Raw genomic sequence first — 27999 nt, 5'->3', positions numbered from 1 at the left:
TGTACCTTGAGGCGAAAGTGGCTTTACAATATTTGGTTGAACCTAAGGAAAAGGGGGGGGGGGACCCTAACCAGAAGCCTTTTACAGGAAACAGGAAGTGGCTGCTTCCCCACCCCCATCCTGCACTCTGAACATAACCCCACCAGTTATTCTGTACAATTTAGGCAAAAGGGCAATCAATATCTAAATCAAGGCATTTTTGAATTGGAGGAAAACTTCAAAATCATGGAACAGCCACTGCCCAAATGGAGGAAACATGTCATGACAAGGTGGCAAAGCCATGGCCCAAACCCTGCTCACCCCAGGCCTTTGGCAGCATTCTCGGTGAGGCCGCACAAAGGCAAGGTCTGGAATCCCAGGGATGCACTGAATGCCTCGCAACCTTAAGGGCTCGGGCTTGGAATTCAAGGCTGAATTGTCCAAGTGAAACAGCTGACTAACAATGTCAGCTGGGGAATATTTTGATACCTTCAAATTCGGCCCCGTGTAGGAAGAGGCTGCACAAAGAGCTCTGTGCCTGAAGAGCCCTAGGAATGGTACGCGAGTGGCTGCCAGGGCTGCCCACATTCTCCTCATAGCTAGAAAAAGTGGCTCCCGAAAGAGGTTTCCAGATCGGCCCCAGTGGGCACCATCAGAATTGACTCCCAGGAAACTTCCAGCTGTGAAGGGCTAACAAAGCTAGGGCTCTCCATTTGAATGTGAAAGACCTGCCTCAATCAGAGAAGGCCCTTAAGCCATAAAACCCTTCACACCAAGGCCAAGTGTCACACTTGTAAGAGGGTGTGATTTATAAATTGACAGCACCCACAAAGCTGCTTTTGTACTCCTCTGTTAGTTAACAATTTCTCTCCCCCACCAAACTCGTGGAGCTATTCAGATAAAGCTTTACTGGGCCTCTGAAAGAAAGAAAGAAAGAAAGGAAGGAAGGAAGAAAGGAAAGGACCCAAGTTTTGGCCAAAACACCAATGTTCACTCTGGATAATTACAATCTCATGAAAAGACACTAAAATTAGGGCTTAATAATTCCTCTGTTATCACACTCACAGCATCAAACTACTCCAGTACAAACATAAAGAGCAAGAAAAAGACAATCTCCAGTGCAGCCCTGCAGGAAACTCAAAGAGTTCCACTTTTGTGGTTTTCTGCAGTCTCTTTTGTGGTTTCTGCACTCTTAGAATCCCCCCTTTAGAGCAATTTTAACTCGAGGCCCTGACCAGCTGTTTTTCTTTCTCAACGTTTAAATCTACAAAGCAAAGAGTAAATATGGGCTTGGTCATGTCTTTCCTCTCAGTTCAACAAAACCAATTCTGGCCACTTCATCTTGTTTTCCCCATCACATAAGTTCCCCTCTCAGATCCCAACACAAGGCACAAAACCATCATCTGCTGATTCTCCTCCCACTCCACTTTCTAGAAAATGAATTACGGCACCAATTCTAGAAAAATATACCCTTGATAACATTTGTCAACACTGAGATCTTTCTTCTTAAAAGGTTATTTGGTGGGGAAAAAAAACCTTTATTTTAAAAAAGCAATTAAGCAATTCAAGTTTAAACTATCTCCCAGCTTACTTAGAACCTTACTAAATTGTCTATCAATCTGAAAAGAAAAAAATTTTTCTTTAAGAGTAATAGTCTTGGTGTTCCCGTCGTGTCACAGCAGAAACGAATCCAATTAGGAACCATGAGGTGGTGGGTTCCATCCCTGGCCTCACTCAGTGGGTTAAGGGTCCGGCGTTGCCGTGAGTTGTGCTGTAGGTCACAGGTGCAGCTGGGACCCCGTGTTGCAGTGGCTCTGGCGTAGGCCAGTGACTACAGCTCCAATTAGACCCCTAGCCTGGGAACCTCCATATGCTGAGGGTGCGGCCCTGAAAAGACAAAAGACAAAAGACAAAAAAAAAAAAGGTTGGGGGAGTTTCTATTGTGGCTCAGCAGAAAACGAATCTGACTAGTATCCATGAGGATGTAGGTTCAATCCCTGGGCTCACTCAGTGAGTTAAGGATCTGGCATTGCCGTGAGCTGAGGTGCAGGTCACAGACAAGGCTCATATCCCAAGCTGCTGTGGCTGTGGTGTAGGCCGGCGGCTACAGCTCAGATTCCACCACTAGCCTGGAACCTCCACATGCCTCAGGTGCAGCCCTAGAAAAAAAAAAAGCTGGGGACAGGAGTTCCCTGGTGGCCTAGCAGTTACGTAGTCAGTGTTGTCACTTCTGTGGTACAAGTCACTGCTATGGCAAGGTTCGATCCCTGGCCAGGGAACTTCTGTGTGGCAGGAGGGCAGACCACCTCCCTCCAAGTCTACATTTCTGATTCTCTGGCATCACTAGGTCCACACTCCCCCAAGGCTACAGCTGGCTGGCGCTAAGTGCAGTTGCCCCCCTTTAAATGGGGCAAGTGTTGGCCCTGTCTGTCCAGACTCCTCCCTTCAGGACAAAACGCATGCTTCCCTTGCTGGCAATAGTTATGGCCTGTACCCTCCAAGGCCACAGGACTTCTGAACCTTGACACAGCACCCTCCCTGACCGCCCCCAACCCATACCTTTTTGACCATGGTTGTCTCAGATGAATCAAGTTTGGCTCTCTTGGTATCAGGTCCATCTTCTACTCCTTGACTAACTTTGGCAACTTTGGTTTTCTCCCTAGAGGGTGACAAGGGGAGGGGATCAAGTTCTAGCCTACTAATCAGGCCATTAGAACAAAAAGAATATCACCAGCTCACTGAACAGGATGATATTTAAGAGCAAAAGATCGTACAGATCTGGGTTCACATCCCAGCCCGGCCACTGATTACCTGATGTGGCACTTAGCCACTCTGTGGGAGTAACAACCCTTGCAGGATTATTGCAAGAGAAATAACACACTTAGCACACTGCCCAGCACATAGTAAGTTCTCAGTAAACTTTGTAGACATTCTACTTGAATCCTGTGCTGAACTTAATCCCTTCCCCTGCCATAAGGAGCATACATTAAAATCACCTGGCCTTCTTCCCCTACTGACTTGCTTTTTTGTCTTTTGTCTTTTTAGGGCTGCACCCTCGGCATATGGAGGTTCCCAGGCTGGGGTCCAATCAGAGCTGTAGCTGCCAGCCTATGCCACAGCCACAGCCACACCAGACCCAAGCTGCATCTTCGACCTACACCACAGCTCACGGCAACGCTGGATCCTCAACCCACGGAGCAAGGCCAGGGATTGAACTCACGTCCTCATGGATACTAGTCGGGTTCGTCAACCACTGAGCCACAACAGGAACTCCTACTATGACTTCTTTATCCATTTATAATGTGCACAAAGAACTAGGTTTTCTTAAAGCCATAAAACATTATTTACGAGAGACTTTGAATGTTTGGCCTTCCCCCATCTCAATTTCAGAGGCAAGAAACTTGTAGACCAGAGAAATTTCAGTGACTTATCTGAGACTCTGAACCCAAGAAAGCAGTTCTTGACTCTCAGTGGAAGCTTCACCTACCTCACAGGGCCTCTCTTCACCTCGCATCAGCAAGGTAGGTGGTCAAAAGTTACAAACCCAAACAATTCATGTACTTTAACAACGCTGGTGTCATCTGCCATCTTTCATCTAGAAGCTACGAGTTCAAAACTGCAGGTCCCCTCATGAGAATCACCATGGTCTGCAACCTCAACGTTTAGAGAGGAGATCTGTTGGTTCCACCAGAGCAGTTTCTGGACCCTGGAGCTTTCCCAAGGTGGACTGTGGTACAACATACCTCCAGAGCCACCCATCTAACTATTTAATACTCACTTTACTATCGCTCACCCTGAACACAGCAAACCCGAGCTGGGGAACGAATGTTTACAATCCAAACACGTCTCCCCTAGACAGACTGTGGCTTTACCACCACAAGGCCAGACTGATCAGATAACATACCCCTGTGGTGTGCTTTCCTCATGCTCTAGAAAAGGAAGGGCCATGTCTCTTGCAATTTGAACATACAATCCACGTATTCAGTAAGCTGGTAATGAACTGGTTTTCCAAAATGCTAAATGTTATAGCAATCTACTTTGCTTAAATGGCTCATTTCTGATCAGTAAATAAGACTACATTTTGAAGAGTTCCCATTGTGGTTCAGTAATTAACAAATCTGACTAGTAACTGTGAGGTTGCAGGTTCCATCCCTGGCCTCGCTCAGTGGATTAAGGATCCAGCGTTGCGGTGAGCTGTGGTGTAGGTTGCAAACGCAGCTCGGATCCCACATAGCTGTGGCTGTGGTGTAAGCCAGTGGCTACAGCTCCTATCAGGCCTCTAGCCTGGGAACCTCCATATGCCTCGGGTGCAGCCCTAAAAAGCAAAAAAAAAAACAAAAAACAAAAAAACCCCTACATTTTGAAAATGCTATGTTCTCTCCTCCTCTCCCCAAACTTACTCCACAAATTCATGCTCTCCAAGATTGGCAAATGTGTATCCGTGGTAGCCAAAAACATCTCCTGTGAAGAATTTGATGCTGTTTTTGTGACAGATCTGGTCAACTTTAACTATGACATCCCTGGAGCAGCAAGTTAGACAAACCTGCAGAAAGAAAGAAAGAAGCTGGGTGTGAATTGTGCAGACTGTGAATCACTGCCCCTGATGTCTAAATAAATCTTAATGAACAGTCTCTCTGGGCATCGGGCATGTCTTAAAAGCAGTTTCAAACTGGTACAACAGGTTCTTCGGATGCTATGAAGACAAAAGAAATGTTTCAGTGTACAGAAAACGTAAATTATGAGACCGTCACTTTACCTTCTGCAACCAGAACGAGACGTGTTTAGCAGGAGAGTGAAAGGCATTCCATGAACTTGTTCCCCTAATTCATGAACATATATAAACCACACTTCATAGTTTTCATGAAAAGACAATAGTAATATAACTTAGAGTGAATTATTTCTAACTTACTAAACCTATTAAAATCGGAATAAGCTATAGGGAGAAGCAAAACGAGTTTCTGAAATTCACCTAAAGGTCATGTTTAAATACAAGGGCATTTTTCCTTCCTTCTTTTGATAGATATGTTAAGATAAAGAGGATAAACAAGTCCTGTTGAGATTATTTTTCCAGTTTTCGATGTGAAACTTTATCTGAATTTAAGGACAAAAGAAAAGGTTACAGACCAAGTGACCTCCCATTCAGACCTAGACAATGAGCTGGTGATTCACTCAGTGGAATTATCAAAGTGGCTCTGACACCTCTAGGTTGTTTTCCAGTAAGTGGAGGTATTGGAAACGGCTAAGTTTTAAGGCACAGAACATCGTCTTCTGGGGAGAAGCTTTGTGATCAGGGCCAAGAAGACAACTTCTAAATTGCACATGTTTTCTTCTGAACACTGAAAGCTGGAAAATCACAAAATGATATTTTCATTTGATAAACCCCTTTGCTATTGTCTGGCAGCCTGAATACTGAAATAACGCTTACAGAGAAATATGCACCTCTGCTGCCATTCAAAGGGTGCAGGCACCCGAGGAAAAATCAGAGAGATAAGACAGCGGCAGTTGAACATACAACCAACTGACCAAATGAAGCCCTGAAGTCAAAAGCGAGTGTTAAAACCTCAAGGACCGGTCAAATGTGGCTCAAACACAAGGATGTCACACTTGCCCCGTGAACACGTGTGATACAAGCCAACAAACCCCTGGTTTGGTTCCAACTAAGCTTTCAAGGGACACCTAGAGTACACCAAATGTGGTTATTATGGATAAAGACATGAAGAGAGGACTTAGGTCCAAATGGAAAATGTTCCAGTACCTGAACTTACAAAATAGAATGATTTTTTTAAAAAGGGACAAATGCACAGATGATCACCATTCCAAGCCCACATTTGAACAGATGCACATATGAAATGTAACAGTGTGAAAAACAAACTACCAAACCCAGATTTTACTCTCTCATGTAATGGGCCTTTCATTTAAAAAAAACAAGTAGGTCATGTGCGACTACTTCATGGTTATCCAACATTTGTGAAGCTTTTCCAGGGTACAGGGAACCACGTCTGAAAGGTCACAGACACTGAACAGAACTTAACTTCTCCTTTCACCTCTGCAAAGATTTGGCAGTGAAATCAAATGAGGTTGGATATGGCTCATTTGGCTTATGACTATAGTGATTTTGTCTAGTTATCCATGGCAACATGGTCAAAGTGGCTGCGTGAGTGAGACATAGACAGACCAAGATCAGGTGTGCTCTTTTTAAAGACAAAACACAAGCTGTAGTTTGATATTTCTAACACACACACAAAAATGACTCTGCTGCAAGAAATTAATCACCAACTTGTTAAGCTTTCAGGAGAAACATTTGCAATAAAATGTATAGAAGCTACATGCAAAGATTCTGGATAGAAGACAAAACACCAATGATGAAACCTGGTCTTGGGGAAAATATGCCCAAAGGAGAAACCAAAAGATAGCACCTCAGGAGTTCTGGTCGTGGTGCAGCGGAAACGAATCCGACTAGGAACCATGGGGTTTCAGGTTCGATCCCTGGCCTCACTCAGTGGGTTAAGGATCCAGCGTTACCGTGAGCTGTGGCGTAGGTTGCAGACAGGGCTCAGATCTGGCGTTGCTATGGCTGTGGTGTAGGTCGGCAGCTGTAGCTCCGATTAGACCCCTAGCCTGGGAACCTCCATGTGCCGCGGGTGCGGCCCTAGAAAGACAAAAGACAAAAAAAAGATAGCAACTCACAAGCAACTACAGCTGATTCAACAGACTGGATCTACCTACCAACACACTCAATATACTAAGGCAACACACTAATAAAGCATACACACTAAGGCAATGTAAGACTTCCATCTGTAAGGCGACAGACTAAAACTAAAGAACAGAACAGCTTATAAATCTACTTGGGAAAACACTCAGATCTGAAATTCTAATGCTCCAGTGTACCTAGTATATATGCCACTAACGCTTTAATTTGCTGAATTCCCACCACAGATTTTACATTCCCTATGAAACTTACAGCATCGAACCTGAGTGAAAAATGACTCGGGTTTGTTTTCTATATTCTCAGTGTCCACCTTCACATCCACCATGGGGTTGAGATTCTGTGCTCGCTCCAAAGAGGCTTCAGCCCTGTTTCGGCCAACAGACCCAGTTCGGATCAGGAACTGAGCTCCAGGGTCTTCTGGTGATACCTAGAAATATATATATATATATATTTTAATACCTAAATTTAGGGGGAAAACAAATGGATTTTTCCATTTTGAAGGATAACTAAAGTATCTACCATTTAATTGTATTACTACTATTCCTATAGGAATTTGCCCAATGCAGAGCTCCTATACTCTCTCCTTCTGAGATTTTAAAACATATTTAACAGAGTTCCCATTGTGGCTCAGAGGTAACAAACCCCACCAGTATCCATGAGGATGTGGTCGATCCCTGGCCTCGCTCAGGGGTTAAGGATCTGGCATTGCTATGAGCTGTGGTGTAGGTCACAGACACAGCTTGGATCTGGCATTGCTATGGCTGTGGTGAAGGCCAGCAGCTGCAGCTCTGGTTTGACCCCTGTCCTGGGAACCTCTACAAGCTATAGGTGTGGACCTAAAAAGATAAAAAATAAATAAAATATAAAGTAAAATAAAATAGATATTTAACTTTTCTTTTGGCCTCACCCATGGCATGTGTAATCTCCCAGACCAGGGAACAAACCTGTACCACAGCAGTGACCCAAGCCACTGCAGTGATGACAATGGATCCTTAACTCCAGGAGCCACAAGAGAACTCTCAAACTTTTTTTTTTTAAACTGGGCATTCACAGTTAAAGAGCACCCCCTTGTGTTTATAATGAAAATTCACTCTAAACAACAAAGTCCTTGCTTCCTTAAGTAAGTTTATAACTGAAAATTAACAATATGACATAATTATCAGTGCTAAGAATTAACCGAATACCTACCATGTGCCCAACTCTAAGCATGTAGAAATACATAAGGAGTTTAAAGGATGTAGTCCCTACCTACAAGTGGTTTAAAGTCAGACCATGAGATCCTGCTGTATAGCACAGGGAACTGTATCTAGTCATTTGTGATGGAACATGACGGAAGATAATGTGAGAAAAAGAATATACATATATATATATAATACATATACATATATATAATGTATGACTGGGCCACTTTGCTATACAGCAGAAATTGACAGAACACTGTAAAATCAACTACAATAGAAAAAATAAAAATCTTAAAAAAAAATAAAATCAGATCAATGCAAATCAGACACAATTAAGAATGTTTGAAATAAACTCTTATATTCAGTCAAAACTCGGACAGGAGGAGAGATGAGGGGAGGCTGGAGCAGAGGGATAATTTCACTTATAAGGCCAGATGTCAGCAGAAGCCTCAAAAACAGATAATATTATCACCTGACAGCCACCAGTAGGATTACAGATTTCACTATTCAAAATACATTTCTTGGGGGAATTCCCATCGTGGCTCAGTGGAAATGAATCTGACTGGGAACCATGAGGTTTCAGGTTTGATCCCTGGCCTCGATCAGTGGGTTAAAGATCCAGCGTTGCCGTGAGCTGTGGTGTAGGTCGCAGACAAGGCTCAGATCTGGCGCTGCTGTGGCAAAGGCCAGTGGCTACAGCTCCTATTAGACTCCTAGCATGGGAACCTCCATATGCCAGGGTTGCAACCCTTAAAAAAAAAAAAAAAAAAAAAAAAGACCAAAAAAAAACCTTTCTTCACACAAAAAACATCTAATATAGGAGTTCCCTGGTGGCCTAGTAGGTTAAGGATCCAGTGCCATCACTGCAGCAACTTGGGCCACCTCTGTGGCACAGTTTGATCTATGGCCCAGGAAATTCTGCATGCCAATGGCACAACCAAAATAAACAAAAAAAACCCCAAAACACCTAATTTAACCATTAATCTCCATGTCTGACCTCACCACCTTCACCAAGACTGGGGTCAGCAGAAGTAATTGCCCTTCTCTCCTGCCAACCAGCCACAGCATACACTCTTCCTTCCCTCCTGTTCAAAGCCAGGATCCTGACCTATCCTGCACAATTCTTCAGGGATCTCACCACATACAGGGATTGTACAGCGTGACGGTTAAGAGCAAGGCTCTGTGATAATTCAGGTTGGATCCAAATCTTTGATTCAAGTCCTGGCTCAACCACTTAAGTGTGTGATCTTGAATGAGTCTGAGGGACTCATACCTAACAGGTGAGGACACTTACTCATCACTCTACCAGTGTCAGTCAGTACCACCCATGCTCCGCTTCTTGGCCTCGGAGAGCCTGGCTCTCCTTCTCCCTCACTGGACATTCCCATCTCTACATGGACTCTCTGAGGTGTGGCTGTTCTCAGGACTCCACCTCAGAACCACTCATCCTTTCACTCTATACAGCTCCATAAGCCAACTCAATGCCTTTTAGTTTCTACCAAAAGCTGCTGTTATTTCTCAAATTGTCTTTCTGCTACAGATTGCTTTCTGATCCATCTGAGTCTTATTTCCTCTGGATATCCCATAAGCCAATTATATTCGATTCCTATATCATTGTTTCTGTTGATGAGTCCACCAGTGACCCATCTGGTCACCAGAAACCTGGTCTTCGTATCCTTGACATTTCCAGGTGAAATGGCTAAGTGCATGGGCTCTGCCAGGAGTCAGACTGCCCAGTCCTGGTTGTACCACTAACTACTGTGACCTTGGGTAGGCCAATACTTGACTTCCTTTTCCTCTGCTTTCTTATCTGTAAAATAGGAATAATCCCTACATCTCAGAGCTGCTCTGGGGCTAAACGAGACACTATAACTAGAGTTCTTAGAGCAGTGCCACCACCTACAGTGTCAGCTGCTGTAGTTACTCCTTACTCTCCTGTATAGGATCCCACTGATTCTGCCACCTAAGAGATTCTCACCTCTGTGGGCATCTTGCTATACCCATCATCAATGCCATTCCTCAGACCCTTTCCATCTCTCACCTCAACTACTAAAGCAGCCTTCTGCTCCATATTTTGTGCCAACCATAGCCTACAGAGTAACAGTGATTTATAGAAAGCTCAATGATGAGGTCATCACTTTTCCATCTGAAACTCTCAAACAAATCCTCATCACTCACAGCAGAGCTTACAAGCAGGCCCTTCATGTCCTAGACCTTACCTGCAATCTACAACCCCCCCCCCGACCCTTGTGGGCTTCATACTCCAAAAACAGCCAACTGCTTGTTATACTTGATTTCTCATCATACTGTTTTGTGCTAACATCCCTCACCCAAAGCATAGTTCCTTAAACTTGATAAACTTCTACTTGTTTTTTAAGATACAGCTCAGTTCAGAATTCCAGGAAGCCTCTCATGTCCCCCTGCCACAACCTGAGTCAAGTTGCCAGTTCTGGCTTCCCGGTGGGGGGGGGGACTGAAAATGGAAACAAATCTTGTGCATTTTGTATCACCAATATTTCAGGACAGCCAGCAGGTGCTCTTGGATGCTTGCTAATGTAAACAAAATGAAAACCTCCAAGACACAGGAATTAACATCTTCATTTTATAGATGAACAAACTAAGTTTCTAAGAGGTTAACTACCCTGCTCAGCTTAAGAAGGTAGGATCTGAGCCCACGTCTGCATGATTTCAAAGCTTTTGCACATGTAGCACCATCTCCCTGGGATATTCCTAGTCAGGGAAAAAGGCACAAGCAAAATCCAAAAGGCAGAACAACCAAAGAGTGTTCATGAGCTCTTAGATTTATGAGATGGAGTCAAGCTAGGTAAATTGACTGGGATTATCTTGTAAGAAGCCAGTGGCAGGAAAATCTCTCATGGCACAGCAGGTTAAGGATCTGGTGCTGCCACCTCAGCTACAGTCCCAACTATGGCACAAATTCAATCCCTGGCCTGGGAACTCCCACACGCCATGGGTGCAGCCAAAAAGAAGCCTGTGGCAAAAAAAAAAAAAAAAAGTCAGTGGTTCTCAACCCTCCTTGACTTTGAGACTTTTTATTTTTAAATAAGTCTGCAGCTATTCAAAAGCTCAGATGGGATTGAGAACCACTGTGTTAGACCCTGCAGTGGAAGGCAAGTAGAAGGCTACGTTGTAAGCCCTTGAAGTGAAGCAGGAAGGGACGACAATCAGACTGTTAACTCCAACACTGGGTGGCATTCGTCACTGTGCTGAGGTGAAAAAACCACATCACACACCCTCAGTATCATACCACCGTTCCCTAATCTCAGATTACTCAACCAAATGAGGAAGCTAGCATCCCACTATGGTCTCATTTTTCCACACCAAGGGCCTCCAAGTCTTGGACCATCCTTCCTCAGGTCTCCACTCCTCCACACAATGCAAACAAATTCTTCCTCTGGATGGGGTGTTCTTGCCACCAGGGGGCACTGTGGTTGGGGAGATTTCAAAACAGCAAAGGTTAATTATCTGGCAGCTTACTGGAGGGGATTTTCTTTCCTTAGAAGGTTTTGAATTCAAGTCTAAAGTCAATTTGTGACTGTGATATTAAGTCAGCCAATCCAAGTTTTTCTCCATATTGTAGGATAAACAAACAAAAAAAACCTCCAGATATTATTTTCTCCTGAGGTCCCAAACAAGGTGATTTTTTTTTGGTGTTCTTTTTTTGGAAGTTTCTGGGCCAGGGATGGAACGGGAGCCTCCACCGAGACAAGCTGGATCATTACTCCACTGAGCCACAGCAGGAACTCCCTAAATTGAGTTTTTAAAAAATTTCATTGAGGGAGTTTCTGCTGTGGCACAACAGAATCAGCAGCTTCCTGGAAGCACTGGGATGCAGGTTTGACCCCGGGCGCTGGTACAGTGGGTTAAAGATCCTGAGTTGCCACAGCTGCGTTGGCCTAGGTCAAACTGCAGCTCAGATCTGATCCATGGCCAAGGAACTCCATAAGCCACAGGGTGGCCAAAAGAAAAATAAATAAATAAATAATAAAATAAAAACTTTATTGAGGAGTTCCCACTGTGGCACAATGGGATATGCAGCGTCTCTGTAGCACCAGGACACAGGTTCAATTCTCAGCCTTGCACAGCAGGTTAAAGGATATGGTGTTGCCACAGTTAATTGCAACAGCAGTGACCCTGGCCCAGAAACTCCATATGCTATGGGATGGTCAGAAATAGGATAGAAAAAAAAATTCACTGACATTTACTTTTGTCTACAGAAGCTTTCCTGCACACTGCGTGTGCTAGTTATTAGCATGAGACGGGACCTTTGCTTACTGCCTAAAAGGAAAAAAAGACACAAATAACATCATGTGACAACACATTTTTAAAATATTTTACCTTTAAAGAAAAAAAAATAAAAACGCAACATGATTTCTGGAATTTTCTTTAAAAAACTGTCCTTTGAACCTCCTGTTGCGGCTCAACAGGTTAAGAACCTGAAACAGTCTCCATGAGGGTGCGGGTTCAATACCCGGCCTCACCCAGAGGGTTAAGGATCCAGTGTTCCTACAAGCGCAGCATAGGTTGCAGACACGGCATGGATTCGATGTTGCTGTGGCTTGGTCTGGCAGCTGCAGCTCTGATTTGATCCATAGCCCAGGAACGTCCATGTGCCACAGGTGCAGCCATAAAAAGAAAAAAATATAATTAATTAAAAATTTAAAAACCCACCAAAAATACAGGGGGAATGAGAAATTAAAAAATCAACAAAATATTGGGTGGGGGTGTCAAATATTATTCTACTTTTGAATACATTTGAAATTCCCTAGAAAAGAAAACCAAAATGTCACTGAAGCATGAGAATGTAGACAAAGAAGCAGTTACTTTCACTTTAGAGAAAAGACAGGTCAGAGAAATCTACATGGGGAGCTCCTGACATGGCTCAGCAGAAACGAATCTGACTAGTATCCATGAGGATCCAAGTTCAATCCCTGGCCTCACTCAGTGGGTTAAAGATCCAACTGGAGTGGCTCAGGTTGCAGCGGAGGCGCAAGTTCGATTCCCTGTATTAAAGGATCCAATGTTGGGATTCAGTACCTGGCCCAGGAACTTTCATATGCCACAGACACAGCCATTAAAAAAAAAAAAAAAAAAAGTATGTATTCCTGAGCTTTACCTCAGACCTTCTGAAGTAGAAACATCTGGGGTGAAAGCTACACCCTAACAAAGCCCCGAGGCAATTCTGAATTTTAAATTAGTTATTCTCGATCCCTGGCCTCACTCAGTGGGTTAAGGATCCCATGTTGCTGTGGCTCTGGCATAGGCCAGCAGCTACAGTTCCAATTGGAACCCTAGCCTGGGAACCTCCACATGCCACGGCTGCGGCCCTAAAAGACAAAAAAAGACCGCGAAAATAAATAAATAAATAAATAAAAATAAATTAGTTATTCAGGCGATGTATAGGTACAAACTGGAAAACCATTCCTCTACCCCTACCCCTCACAGTCGCCCCCCCCCAAGGGAAATCTTAACTTCACTTTACAGACAGGCAAGCTCAATGAGGAGACAGTCTCCACTGGCTGACCACCTAGAACATGGTGGAGCTGAATTCAAAGCCAGCACAGTCTGCAAGGGCCACAGTGCCATTAACACCAGTCCACAATCCTGAAGGGGCAAGGAGGAATGCACAAGATCACCATGGGTTTATACTGAGGGGGGCAGACTGCGGAGGAGAGCGATAGGTGCCAGAACATCTCACCTGTTCATGATCCAGCATGGTTAGTCCTTTCACTCCAGCCAGGATGAGATTCTTGGCAATTTCAGCCCCGAGTCCCTTCATGCCGACAAGAAGCACCCGGGAGGCCCGAAGCCTATAAAGCAGACATTGTCAATGGGATGATAGAGAACAGCAAAAGTTCCCTCCATCATTGAAAAACAAATCAAGACAAAAATAGGGAAATAATCTCAGTTTTCACTAAATGCAATGAACCATGGAGGCCTCAAATCTAGGAAGAGACAGGCTTCAATCTATCCTACAGAGGACAATTCATTCGACAAATATTTACTCAGCACCTATTATGCCAGGCACCCCTCCGAGGTATGGAACTACAGTGGTGAATAAACAGACATGGGAGTTCCTGTTGTGGTGCAGTGGTTAATGAATCCGACTAGGAACCATGAGGTTGAGGGTTCGGTCCCTGCCCTTGCTCAGTGGGTTAACGAGCCGGCGTTGCCGTGAGCTGTGGTGTAGGTTGCAGACACGGCTCGGATCCCGTGTTGCTGTGGCTCTGGTGTAGGCCGGTGGCTACAGCTCCGATTCGACTCCTAGCCTGGGAACCTCCATATGCCGCGGGAGCAGCCCAAGAAATAGCAACAACAACAACAAAAAAGACAAAAGACAAAAAAAAAGTGATGAAAATCAAACATGGATCAAGAATGATGGAGGTGCTATTTTAGTCAGACTGATCATCAAGGCCTTTCCACAGAGGTGCTAAGCCAAAATCGTAAAGCCAAAAAAAAAAAAGAAATGAAAGATGTTCCTGCTCTGGCACAATGAGATCAGCAGCATCTTGGAAGCACTGGGACTCAGGTGCTTCCTGAGTCAGATGTGTTAAGGATCCAGTGTTGTTGCACCTATGAATCAGGTCTTGACTATAGCTCGGATCTGATCCCAGGCCCAGGAACTACACATGCCTCAGGAAAGCCCCCCCCCAAAAAAATTATATATATATATATATATATATATATATATATATATATATATAGCATTCCAGGTAGAGAAAACAGCAAGTGCCAAAGCCCGGAAGCAGAGGAGTGCTTGGCATATTCCAGCAACAGGAAGGAAGAGCAGCTGAATGAAGAGCAGAGTGCAAAGGAAGATTGGCAGATGAGGCTGCAGACAGAACCAAGGGCCACGTCAAGAAGGCTCTCACAGGCATCGTCACAATTCTAGATTTTAGTCTAAACACAATGGCAAACCATGGGGGTGGAGGGGAGCGGGTTTGGAACAGGAAGAGTACCACAGTTAAGGTGAGAAAGGATGATGGCCTGGACTAGTATGATAGCAGAAGACAAGGTGAGAAGGGGTACAGTTTGGCTCTGGCACACAAAAACATGGGGCACAGGAGCTCCCGTCATGCCTCAGTGGTTAACAAATCCAACTAGGAAACATGAGGTTGCGGGTTCCTTCCCTGGCCTTGCTTGTGGGTTAAAGATCCGGCGTTGCCATGAGCTGTGGTGTAGGTTGCAGATGAGGCTCGGATCCCACGTTGCTGTGGCGTAGGCCAGCGGCTACAGCTCCGATTCAACACCTAGCCTGGGAACCTCCATATGCCGCTGGAGTGGCCCTTGAAAAGGCAAAAAGACAAAAAAAAAAAAAGGCGTTGTGGCACAAAATCTGGGAAGTGTTTGGATCTGAGTCTGTAAAGTGACAGACAATAAGGCTTAAAAAAAAGGTAGTTAGGAGTTCCCCAGTGGCTCAGAGGGTTAAGAACCTGGCATTGTCACTGCTGCGGCTTAGGTACAGGATTCATCCCTGATCCAGGAACTTTTGTATGCTGTGGGCACAACCCAAAAAAATAAATAATTAAATAAAATAAGATTTCCATTGTGACTTACTAGGTTAAGAACCTGACTGGCATCCATGAGAACATGGGTTCGATCCCCGGTCCCGCTCAGTAAGTTAAGGATCTGACGTTGCTGTGAGCTGTGATATACAGGTAGATCAGGCTCAGATCTGGCGTTGCTATGGCTGTGGTGTAGGCTGGCAGCTGCAGCTCCATTCGACCCCTAGCCTGGGAACTTCCATATGCTGCAACTACAGCCCCCAAGAAATAAAAATAAATTTTATTATTATTTTTTGTTTTGCTTTTTTAGGGCGGCACTCATGGCATATGGCAGTTCCCAGGCTAGGGATCGAATCAGAGCTACAGCTGCTAGCCTACACCACAGCTCATGGCAACATAGGATCCCCAACCTACTGAGGGAGGCCAGGGAGCGAACCCATGTCCTCATGGACACTAGTCGGATTCGTTTCCACTGTACCATCACATGAACTCTAAAAATAAATTTTAAAAAGGTAGTCAGAGGTTGGGCTATCCCAAGAAGTTTGGACTTCACTCTGAGCTCAGGAGAAAGCAGTAGAGCACAAGACTTCTTATTTGAAATCCCCTGAACCATAAGTGTTTCAGAATCAGAATTTTATGATTATACCTTATGAAAAACCCCAACAGGATCTTATGCAGCACTCTGTAATAAGCCCATTAATATTTCTGCAGCAAACGTATGATTATTCATACTGAAAAGGATTAGTAAGAACTAAGAAGTCTCATGTAAATTCAAGTTCTGCTGGACAATGAGTTTGCTACTAATTTAAGAAGTCCATTCTCATCAAGTAACACTATTAGGGAGAACATGCAGAAACTCTTTACTGAAAATGGTTCTAATAATTATGGACATTTGCATGTCAATAGATTATAAGTCTTGAGTGGGAATTATGGCTGATAAAATCAAGTCCTATATTGCTTCTTTTTTTTTTTTTTTTTTGTCTTTTTGCTATTTCTTTGGGCCGCTCCCGCGGCATATGGAGGTTCCCAGGCTAGGGGTCGAATCAGAGCCGTAGCCACTGGCCTACGCCAGAGCCACAGCAACGCGGGATCCAAGCCGCGTCTGCAACCTACACCACAGCTCACGGCAACGCCGGATCCTTAACCCACTGAGCAAGGGCAGGGACCGAACCCGCAACCTCATGGTTCCTAGTCAGATTCGTTAACCACTGCGCCACAACGGGAACTCCCCCTATATTGCTTCTTGATGCTAGAAATTTCAGATTTCCTTCAAAGATACGACCAAAAATAAAATGGGAGGGAGAAAATATTAACAATATTTCCCTCAGAAGCATATGTCTGGGTCTCAGCTTCTGCATTATTGCTTTTTTCTTCCACTGCCAACCACAGCCCAACAAACAGGAGCCTTTCAATGACAACCCCACTTCACCAGAACAGGAGGGAAATGGAAAGAGGGCTTACCGCATTCAAGCAAGGTAAACATCAGAGATGCCAGCAATGAGCAAGTCTCCTATCACAAACTTAGAGCATTACATCAGCAGGGGGAGGACGAAGGAAGCTGCACAGCTTTCCAAAGGCACCCCAATCCCAAGAATCAGCACATACAATAACCAGTATTTCCAGTGTGCACAGATCAAATCTCTGACATCAGAAAGCTTGAGCAGCCTTGCTTCACCTGCTGTCACTGTGAGTCTACGAGCCCACCCTTCACCTGGCCCCAACACTGCTGCACCTGGGATCCCAGGTTCCACATTCCCTTCCCGCCTGAGTGACTGGTCTTTTCCCATGAATTACCTTAAGGATACAGCTGGAAGAGTCCAGCTCGCTTCTGGGAAATCTGTACTTTCAAATGGCCCCCTTCATCTCCAAACTAACTTTTCCCCTGGCTCTGTTGTCTTCGATGCTCCTTCAGCAACGCACACGGTCTGTTACTAAGGTACTCTAGGTGCCAAGAACTGGATTTGAATTCTGGCTCTGTCGCCTCCTAACTGGGTGACCCAGACAAACTGCACAATCTCTCTGGACTTCAGATTGAATAATATGTGATATAGAGATACCAATTCTGATTTCATGTCATTTAATCTCCTCGACAACCTGGTGAAACGTGTGCAGCATAGCATAGTCCCTGGCATATAACAGATGCTCAACAAAATGTACTCCAACTGACTGAACATCTCTTCAATCCCCATTGACTTAATTACAAAAGGAATCAGTGATGGGTTCGATTCTGATTTTCAAAAAAAAATCTAACAGGAGTTCCTGCTGTGGTGCAAGGGGATCAGCGGTGTCTCTGTAGTGCCAGGAGACAGGTTCAATCCCCAGCCCAGCACAGTGGGTTAAAGGATCTAGCATTGCTGCAGCTTCGGTGTAGGTCGGATCTAATCCCTGGAACGAGGAACTCCACAGGGCAGGCGGCAGCCAAAAAAAAAAAAAAAATCTGACAGAGGAAAAAAAAATTAAACTGGCATTCAGAATCCCTTTCAGTATTGGCTCCCTCCCAGCCTTATCTGCCACTACCACCAGGTTACTCCCGAACATGCCTCCAGTTTGCCACCTGCAGACTTTAAATCACAACATTCCACACACCTGAAACACAACCTCTCTTCCTCCCTCCGCCCAGTCAAGCCTTTCCTCCAGACTTCAAACCCCAACTCGATTGCCATTTCCTCAAAAAGTCCTTTCTTATCATGGCAGACTCAGGCGAGTACTCCCTCTGAACTCTGAGAGTAACTGCTCCACATTCTCGCCTCCGACATAAATCACATGCAGCCCGTGGCCTCTCCACGATCCCGCCATCCTACAGGGCTCTGCAGACTCTGACTGCTTGGGGGATTTCTTTATTCAATTGCCAGCAACACTGAATATCATGTTTATGTTTTTAATCCTTAACCATTCTAGGGGCCCTGAGACAACTGCTGATTTATGGCTCAATTACATGAAAAGCACTTAAAACAGTGGCACACAGTCAGCACTTAATGAATGTCAGCTATTATTATTCATAGTCGAATGCACTAATTCCCTTCTAGGAATCAATCCCACAGAAATACTCAAGTGGGGACAAAAACCATGTACAGTGATATTCACAGCAGCCCCTCCACCATTTCCCTCCACCTTCATAGCCAAATGCACTAATTCCCTTCTAGGAATCAATCCCACAGAAATACTCAAGTGGGGACAAAAACCATGTACAGTGATATTCACAGCAGCCCCTCCACCATTTCCCTCCACCTTCATAGCCACCACTCTACACTGAGCCTCCTTTTCTCATCTATACAACGGCAACAGCCTGCTACCTGGCCTCCCTGCTTCCATTCCTGCCCCCACCCCACCCACTGCCTCCTCCTTAAACCAGATCACGCCACGCTTCTCCTCAAACCTTTAAATGGCTCCCTATGCAAGTTCCTTACCAACATTCCCATGTCCCACTGCTGCCTTGGCTCATCCTACTCTCTCCCTTGGTAACTTATCTGCAGCCAGGCTGGCCTGCCTTGATCCTAGAAAACATCACATCTGCTCCCACTGTAGGATTCTGGTGTTAGGTGTTCTCTCTGCTTCCTCCCTAACTCTTCACAGGATCCATTCTTTAGGTGTCACCTCCTCAGAGAAGTCCACAATAGCCACCTAATCCAAATTCTCTTCTATTTGGAATTAGGCTACTTGTTGATGTGTTCATTGCTCATTCCTCCACTGAGACGGAAGCAAGCTCCAGAAACCATGGTGTCCTAGCATCTATGCCTGTGCTTAGCACTTATTACACCGTTACTCAAACAGGTAGTGAACCACAAGAAAGCCAAAGTGTCCACCTGCTGAATTACATAAACCTGGTTCCTAATAAGTGTTAATAGCTAACACTCACTGAACACTCACCATGTGCCAACCACTGTTCTAAACTCTTTAAGGTACGTAGTAATATCATTCTCAATTTACAGATAAAGGAAGCTGAGAGTGGTAGACAAAATAATGCCCACACCATGTCCACGCCTTAATCCTTTGGACCTGTGAATAAATTACACTACAGAACAACAAATTTTGTTAAAGTAATTAAATTAAGGATGGGGGGGCGAACCCTTGGCATATGGAAGTTCCCAGGCTAGGGGTCAAATCAGAACTGCAGCTGCCAACCTACACCACAGCCACAGCAACACCAGATCTGAGCCTTGTCTGCAACCTATGCCACAGCTCACAAGAACACCAGATCCTTAACCCACTGAGTGAGGCCAGGGATCAAATCCACATCCTCATGGATACTAGTCAGGTTCGTAACCTGCAGGGCCACGGCAGGAACTCCTAAATCAAGGAGTTTGAGATTGGGCTATTATCCTGGATTTTCCAAGTGTGTCTGAGTAATCACACGGGTCCCTATGAGAGCGAGGCAGAAGGGTCAGAGTCAGAGATAAGATGACACGAGCAGAGGCCTTGGTCAGAGAAGAGAGGCTGGCTTCAGAGATGAGGGGCCAAGAGACAAGGACTGCAGATGGCTTCTGGACACTAGAAAAATCAAGTAAACAGATTCTTCCCCAGAGCCTCCACAGGAAGCACAACCCCGCCAACATCTTGGGGGCTCCCCCCTCTTTTTTGGCCACCCTTAGACATATGGAGTTCCTGGGCCAGAGATCAGATCCGACCTACACCACAGCTGCGGCAACACTGAATCCTTTAACCCACCACGCCAGTCAGGCCAAGGATGGAACCCGCATCCCAGCACTGCAGAGACAACACAGTGGAAACCCCCAAAGTGATTTTATTTAGCTCGCTGAAACAGATTCCAGACTTCTGACATCCAGAATCTGTGTCTTTTTAAGCCACTAAATTTGCGGTAATTGCTACAGCAGCCAACAGGAAGCTAATACACTGAGGCAGAGTTCTTTAGGGACCTTGCTGAAGACCAACAGCTACCAAATGGCAAAGCAATTCTGCTCAAGCCAATGAATCCTACACGTGATTAAAAATTCTAAAGACTACCAAATTCACATTCAAACCACATTTACCGAAAGTCAAATGCAGAAGAGTGAGTCATGCAGAAATCTTGTATAAGACTATTTCCAACAGGGCAAGCTCGAAGTCCCAGAGGCCAGAGCTTTAGCACTAGGGAGGAATGCAAAGATTCAAGTAGCTTGAATGGAGTGAGCCAGGGAGATGCAGGCAAGGTCAAATAAGGCAGGGCATGAAAGGAAATGGATTTTAAAAGGTCTGAGTATAAAGGAAATCATTGGGAGGCTTTAAGCAGGACCTGGTGGTGGTTTTTTGGTTGTTCTTGGGGTTTTTTGTCCTTTTTTTGGGGGGGTGCACCCGAGGCATATGGAGGTTCACAGGCCAGGGGTCTAATGGGAGCTGTCACCAAGGGCCTACACCACAGCCACAGCGATAAGGGATCCAAGCCGCATTTGTGATCTACACCACAGCTCAGGGCAATGGCGGATCCTTAACCCACTGAGCAAGGCCAGGGATCGAAACTGCATCCTCATGGTTACTAGACAAATTCATTTCTACTGGTCCACAATCGGAATTCCCTGGTGGGTTGTTTGTTTGTTTTAAATCAGTTTGGCTGCTATGTGGAGCATGAATGATAACGAATCAAGAGTGGAAAAGGCTAAACCAGGGAGGAAATATCGAGGTGATCTGAGATGATGGTGTGGTTTGGACTAATAAATGAAGAAAAATGAAGGAGAAAAAGCTTGAAGCAGAGACTAGAGGACTTCCCAATAGACTGGATGTGGACAGAAAGGACAGAGACGAATAAAGAACTCCTAGGTTTCTGGTCAGTGTGGCCAGATAAATGATGGAGCCATTTGGCAGATCTGACCATTTTTTCCTTCAAAAAAATACTTTCTTCTTCACTTAACCAAAAGTACAGTACTTTTCATTTAAATCTACAATCCTGCTCCATCCAACTGTTGATTCATTGTATTTATGATTATTTGCCACCTTGATCTGCTTGGGCAAATCTGCTCCTACAGTCTTCCCCGTCCTTCTGGAGTTTCCACTCATTCCCTGTTTATGTCATTTATCTCAACCTATTTCCTACTTAGTTTCTCCTCTCTTGTTGCTGGTGATTTATACTTGGCAAATAACTGTAGATATAATGCACTGAATGCTTTCTCTGTATAAACTCTATTCATTTTTTTCTCAATTAGATTACATAGATTCTGTCATCTTCATTTGATAAGTGAGGAAACTGAAGCACAGAGAAGTTAAGAAATGTATCCAAGGTTAACTCACAAAGAAGTTCTGGAGCTGAGATTCAAATTCAACTATTAGCCACTATCAACCATGACAAAAACTGGTCCTTATGAGAAACAACCAGGATTGACCTCACCTGCTCAGTCACTTTCATGGCAAATAGTTGCCCATGGAACCAACCGAAGTGCTTTTTTTTTTTTTTTTGCTTTTTAGGATCGCATGTGTGCCATATGAAGTTCCCAGGCTAGGGGTCTAATCGGAGCTACACTTGCCAGCCTACACCACAGCCACAGCCACATGGGATCCAAGCCACATCTTTGACCTACACCACAGCTCACGGCAGCACCAGATCCTTAACCCACTGAGTGGGGCCAGGGATTGAACCCGCATCCTCATTGATACTAGTCGGATTCATTTCCCTTGAGCCACAATCAGAACTCCCTGTAGTGCTCTTTGAACAGTAGCAGTATTCTGTAATGAGCGCTTGAAAACAGGGAAATTTTTAGAGTCCCTTTTCTATAAAGTCAAAATTTCACAGGGGAAAGGGTCCTTGGAGTTCCCATCATGGCTCAGCAGTTAATGAATCTGACTAGCATCCATAAGTACGCAGGTTTGATCCTTGGCCTTGCTCAGTGGGTTACGGATCTGGCATTGCCGTGAGCTGTGGTGTAAGTCACAGAAATGGCTCACATTCTACGTTGCTGTGGCTGTGGTGTAAGCCAGCAGCTACAGCTCCAATTCAACCCCTAGCCTAGAAATCTCCATATGCTGTGGGTGCAGCCCAAAAAAGCAAAAAAAAGAAAAGAAAGAAAGAGTCCTTAAAGATTTAGTCACACTCACTGCCACCTTCTGCAGAAGTGGAACCTAAGGCCAAGAAACTGTGTGACTCACCCGAGGTCACAGACAGCAGGGCTGGGAACTGAACCCATGTTTCTAGGCTTCCGAGGTCTCTGCAGTGTATAGTCATTTCATTCACTCAACAAATATCTGAACGTCTACGCACTTGCAAGCACTGGAAATTTAACAGAGACCAAGAGAAACCCAAATCTTACTTACTGGACATTTATAAAGCACTTGCCCTCATGGAGCTTATCATCTACCTCTCTCTTCCCAGTCACCCTCTCTTCCTCTCAGGGGATAAACTGCTGTCGAGTGAAAGAAGAAAAACTAGCCTTTGCTGTGAAAGGCAGTGCAAAAATGGCTGAAGGACACAGTCTGAGAACATACACCGCTGCAAGCTTCAACCCTCTCCTTTAAGTTAATCTAAAAGAATGAGCCCCCGTTGTGCGGCAAACGAGGTGTCACAGAAGTAAACCTGAGTTAGTGGCTCAGATTCAAGTCCAACTTCTATTGGTATGTGACCCTGGGATAGTTGGCTTCTCTTCCCTGAACCTCATCCATAAAATGGGCTAGGTAGCACTGCCAGAGATGCAAACTCACATGCTTACAGGGGCCAGGCAATTTTACCAATGGGTGAGACAGAACTGATGGAGACAATGGCCAAGTAGAGGGACCATGTGCTGGGTATAAGAGGCGGCCTTGGGAATTCCCTGGTGGCCTAGTGGTTAAGGACTCAGCATTGTCATTGCTGTGGCACAGGTTCAATCCCTGGCCTGGGAACTTTCACATGCCCGGGCACAGCCAAAAAAAAAAAAAAAAAAGAGGCCTCTACTTAGTTCCAACCAATGTAATGTAATGTGGGGATGTCTGACCTTACCATTTTTCAAAAGACAGAAATCAGAAACTATGAACTCGCCATACGTGAGGGGGGCAGGTGGTGGCTAGGAGGGAGACTGAAACATTTCCCAATTTCTCATTATAAGAAATTTCAAACACACCCGGGTTCCTCCTGTGTGGCCTGACAGGGCTGGCACGTTCAATCCTGGCCCAGCACAGTGGGTTAAGGACCTGGCATTGCCACAGCTACAGAGTAGGCTGCAACTGCAGCTCCAATCTGATCCTTAGGAACTCCATATGCCACAGGATGGCCAAAAAAAAAGAAATTTCAAACATATAGAAAAGTAGGAAGAATAGTTAACATCTTGCCCTGCTGGCTTTACCCACAAACCTACATCATGGAACTTCATACCTTTAGCACTTAGCTCCAAAAATGACATTCTCCTTCATAAACACACTATTACCATGTCTACAAAATAATTCCCAAATGTCACCTAATAGGGCTGAATATTCAGACTTCCCCTATTGTCTAAAACATGTTTTTTAGAAAAACATTATCTTTGAACCAGGACCCAGTCAAGGGTCACACCTTGCATTTGGCTCCACTCTCTTTACTCTCTTAATCTATAACAGTCCCTTCATTGTTTTGTTTTGTTTTTTTCCCCCATAACAATGACTTCTGGAAGAGAATCAGGGCAACCATCTTGTAAAATGTCTCACATTTGGGACATCTTATCATTACCTCAATGGTGTCCTTTAATTTGCTCCCTTGTTCTCAAAGAGCATGATTAGTGTAACATACATTTGGCAGGAAAACATCGGAGATGATGCACTGAGATTCTTGTGTCATCACATCAGAAGACACATCATATATTTCTAAGTTATTAAATATTTCTACATGAAGTCAACTTTATTCTTTCTGATGCTCAAATTGTCCCAAATTCAGCCAATTCTCTAGATATTTAAATGCTGGCAACTAACTTTAAAAAAAAATTAAAACACTGTATAAGAGATACACTTTTTAACCTCCAGACTGTATACGTTCTCTTGAAGGCCCTTTGTATTTCTCTCACTTACAATTCTGACAACCTTGGTCCACTAGTACAGAGTCAGAGGCAAAACTGTGGCCCGAATGCAGTCTATCAATTCCCAGGCTACTTTCCACTTCGCAAAGGAACCCCAGTGCCCAAAGGTCTCTCATTCCATCCTGAATGCCCTTAGAGGCAAGCCAATTTCCTCCTTCCTTTCTGTATAGAGGAGGAAAGCACTGCCCTTCCTTCCCCGAAGAGCTACTAAGAAACTCAGCTGAAAAATGAACATGAGAGCACTTTCATCAACTCTGTAAGACTGTGTACAAATCTAATGACTCCAATTTATAAGTAACCCCTTCCTTTCCTCCCAGGACCCTCAGTCAATCCTTTTCAGGTTCTCCACTGAGTTCAGTATGTCTTCACTTCCTCAGAATTAACTCCCACCTCTCATTTCCATGCCCCAATTTTGATTTGCCCCTTAGGTCATCTCCCCCCTCAAAGCCCTCCCCATACCTTTTTATTGCTCTTCAGATAAATCATCCATTTCTACCCTTCTGACAGGTCCTTCATTAATTCCAGTTTAATCCTCACTCAAAACAAAACTACCTGCTGCCCCAAGCTCTTGGATCAACTCTCCTGGTATACTCAGGGCCTCCCAACACCCCAATCCTTCAAACAGCAATCCCTAAACTCCATCAGTCCCACCTGGGTCTTCAGGCCCATTCTCATCATTTAATTTCCCATCTTCTATTTCAGGTGCCTTTAATCCTCAGACCAAGGCTCGCTAATGCCTCATGATGTGCCCAATCACAAGAAGACCCTGCACAACGGAAATGAACCTGAAGTAACCCAACCTCACCCCACCCACCACGCACTCACTCTCTCACCAAAAAATTCTACCCCTTAAACTAAGTTCTCCTGACTTGCCTGCCTCCCCAACCCTTAGATCAATTAATTCTACACTCTGTCCTCAATCACAAAATGACTCCCCATCACCCAGCCCGCAGCTATGAATTCAACCATTCGCATATTTCTACTGAGATGTATAGTTAACATCTAAAACATAATCCAGGACTTCTCCTGTGGCTCAGCTGGTTAAGTATCTGGCACTGGCACTGCAGCAGCTCAGGACACTGCTGCAGCGAGGATTCAATCCCTGGCCCAGAAACCTCTGCATGCCACAAGCACAGCCAAAACAAACAAACAGCAACAAAAAACCTAAGTCCCAAAGAGAACCCCTGATTCTTCCCCCACCCCACCAAACCTGCAGTTTCCCCCACCTCCGTCAGGAAGGGCACTTCCATCTTCCCACTTGCTCAGGCCAAAAACCTTGGAACCTTCCTTGAGTTCAGACTCTCACACCCCACACAATGAACGCTTGAGCAAAGTCTGTCCCCTCTACCTTCAAATTATCCAGAATCTATTTTTGACCCTTTTCCTAGAGTTCCAAGCCACCATTACTTCTGTCTCAAGGGGATTAGTGCAGCAGCAGCCTCCTAACTGGAATCCTTACTCCCACCTCTGCCCACATCAACCTATTCTCCAATGCAACAAGAGTGATGCTTTTCAAACACAAATCAGATCACTTTACGCCTACGCTCAAACTCTCCAACGGGTTTCCCAGCACATTTATAATAAAAAAGCTACTCAACTCCTTTGGTTCCAGTCACCCTGAGGCTCCAATGTGCCAAGCATGCTCTGGCCTCCAGGATGTTACACTTGCTGTTCTCTATACCAGGAAGGTCCTTCCAGATGGCTCTTTCCTTTCATACAGGTCAGAGGCTCAGTGTTACCTCTTCAGAGCGTCCCCTGGCCCCTCTCAAAATAGCTCTCCCACCTCACCATCTTTTATTGCTCCTCTTCTCCTTGTCTCTGTAGCACTTACATTCCTTAATATCATTATTTCTTTATGTTTACCGCCTCCTCGGGTAGAATATAAGCTCCAGGTGAGCAAGGAGTCTGCCTAGTTCACTGACCCACGCTCCGTGCCCATTAACAGTGCCCGTGGCAGGTGCTCAATCAATAGCTGATTAAATCAATCACCTCTTTCAAAGACCTCACGCCCTCGGACAATTTCTCCTCCATGCCCAAGGACGCTCAATCCCGTCCTCTGTGGACACGCCCCCACATCTAGACACAAGCAACCTCTTCAGGTCCTCCTGCCCCCCTAGACGCTTCAAACCTGTCAGGACTCCCACTTGAAATAACTTGCTCCAAGACACCTCAAAACCCCTCATTCTTTCAGACTAGCCCACCCTTTAGAGGCCACAAGAATGAATGGAAGCTCGCATCTGTTCGGTTCGCCAGTCTCCCCAGCGGCCAGCACAGACGACGTTTCCATTACCTATGAATGAATGAACCATGGCCCCCCCCCTCCGCGCTTTCATCCTTTCCATGCGTTCCTGGCCCCCTCCTGTACCCTAAGCCTTCCTCCTCACCTCGATCTAAATTCCAACATCACTCCCTCCGAGCCCCGGAGTCTTGAATCCTCGGCAACGCTCTGGGCTCTCCCACCTCCCCCTCTAGACGCCTCCAATCCCCCGGAAAGGCCCTCCCACCACCCTGGGACGTCCTCACTTCCCATACCTGCCGAGGAAACATCCCAAATCAAACCCTCCAGTCCTCTCAGGGGGGCGACCATGCCCGAGTACATGATTCCCACCTCCTCTCTTCAAATTCGACCCTCTGGCTCCCCGAGGGCCGCCAACGCCTCAGGCCAGACGCCCCCTCCAAACCCTCAGCCCCACAAGCCGCACCGGCCCTGACCGTTTTTGGGCCTCCAGTCCCCAGAGACGGATCTGCCGGTCATACTGCGCCGCCTCCTCCTCGCTGATACCGCCGCCCGCCTCCTCTTTCTCCACCATGGCGCCAGCTCTTGCTGCCTGCGCTCGGGTCCGTTCGCAGCAACCTCCCGCCGGCCCCACACGCCGCCAACCGCCGCCGGCCGCGCTCCGGGGCCGGGTCTGCGCCTGCGCCGGAAACCGCGCCTGCGCAGTACCGCCCCCACCGCCGCCACCCGCCCCTGGAGCCTGGAACCACGTGGAACTCCTAAGCCTCCAAGGCGGGCGGGCTGGCAGGCGAGAGCCAGTCACGTGACAGAGGCTGCTGCCAATCCCGGCCAAAAAACTGCAGGGCTTCTGAACCCGCGAGGATACCCAAGTGATCGTTTGTGAGTCTATTAATTCAGCAATAACGAGGGAGCATGTGCTGAAATCCCAGCAATGGAGGTATTGTGAAAGTGTCGAGTAATACATAGTCTTGTCCAGAGGGAGCTTACATTCTATTGAGGAGGGCCCAGGGGAAAAAAATAGAGGAAAATTAAAACAGGATATGGCACTCCAGGCTGACAGCAGTGGCCAGAGAAGTCCTCTCGGAGAAGATACCATTGAGCAGAGATCTGAAGGGAACTGTAGAAACAAGCTACATAGATAACTGGGTAGATGGAGCATTTCTGGACAGGAGAACAAACAGCTGGTGCAAAGGCCCTGAAGCTTACTGACACAACTGAGGAGCCCGCGAAGAGGGCAGGGCAACTGGAACAGATTGAGAGGGTGGGAAATGGTAGGAGTTAAAATCATAATATGAAGCAGGTGGGGAATAGTAAGCCCTTGTAGGTTAGTGATAGCTAATGTGTATTTTCTGTAGGCAAAGTGCATTTTTACTATCCATTCAACAAATAATTACTGAATGCATGTTGATTCAGTAATTATGTGCTA

At 45.5% G+C, this 27999-nt stretch overlaps 1 protein-coding gene and 1 non-coding gene across 2 annotated transcripts in view; one reads left to right on the top strand and one right to left on the bottom strand.

Moving 5' to 3' along the window:
- The window catches only part of SAE1 (SUMO1 activating enzyme subunit 1), a 67753-nt gene extending 40508 nt beyond the window's left edge, over positions 1–27245 (bottom strand). Inside the window, exons 1-7 of the mRNA XM_047791350.1 lie at positions 27050–27245; positions 13589–13700; positions 6941–7115; positions 5503–5513; positions 4736–4738; positions 4380–4522; positions 2539–2638 (exon numbers count right to left, since the gene is read on the bottom strand). Coding sequence (XP_047647306.1) covers positions 2539–2638; positions 4380–4522; positions 4736–4738; positions 5503–5513; positions 6941–7115; positions 13589–13700; positions 27050–27147 — 642 coding nt within the window. The 5' untranslated portion in view covers positions 27148–27245. The remainder of the gene's footprint in view (positions 1–2538; positions 2639–4379; positions 4523–4735; positions 4739–5502; positions 5514–6940; positions 7116–13588; positions 13701–27049) is intronic.
- Positions 23123–23195, top strand: TRNAD-GUC (transfer RNA aspartic acid (anticodon GUC)). The gene has a single exon. It is a non-coding gene; the product is annotated as a tRNA-Asp (tRNA).
- Positions 27246–27999: the final 754 nt, after the last annotated feature.

Source organism: Phacochoerus africanus, chromosome 8, assembly GCF_016906955.1.
Source record: "Phacochoerus africanus isolate WHEZ1 chromosome 8, ROS_Pafr_v1, whole genome shotgun sequence".
Lineage (NCBI taxonomy): Eukaryota > Metazoa > Chordata > Mammalia > Artiodactyla > Suidae > Phacochoerus > Phacochoerus africanus.
This window is presented reverse-complemented; position numbering and strand designations above follow the sequence as displayed.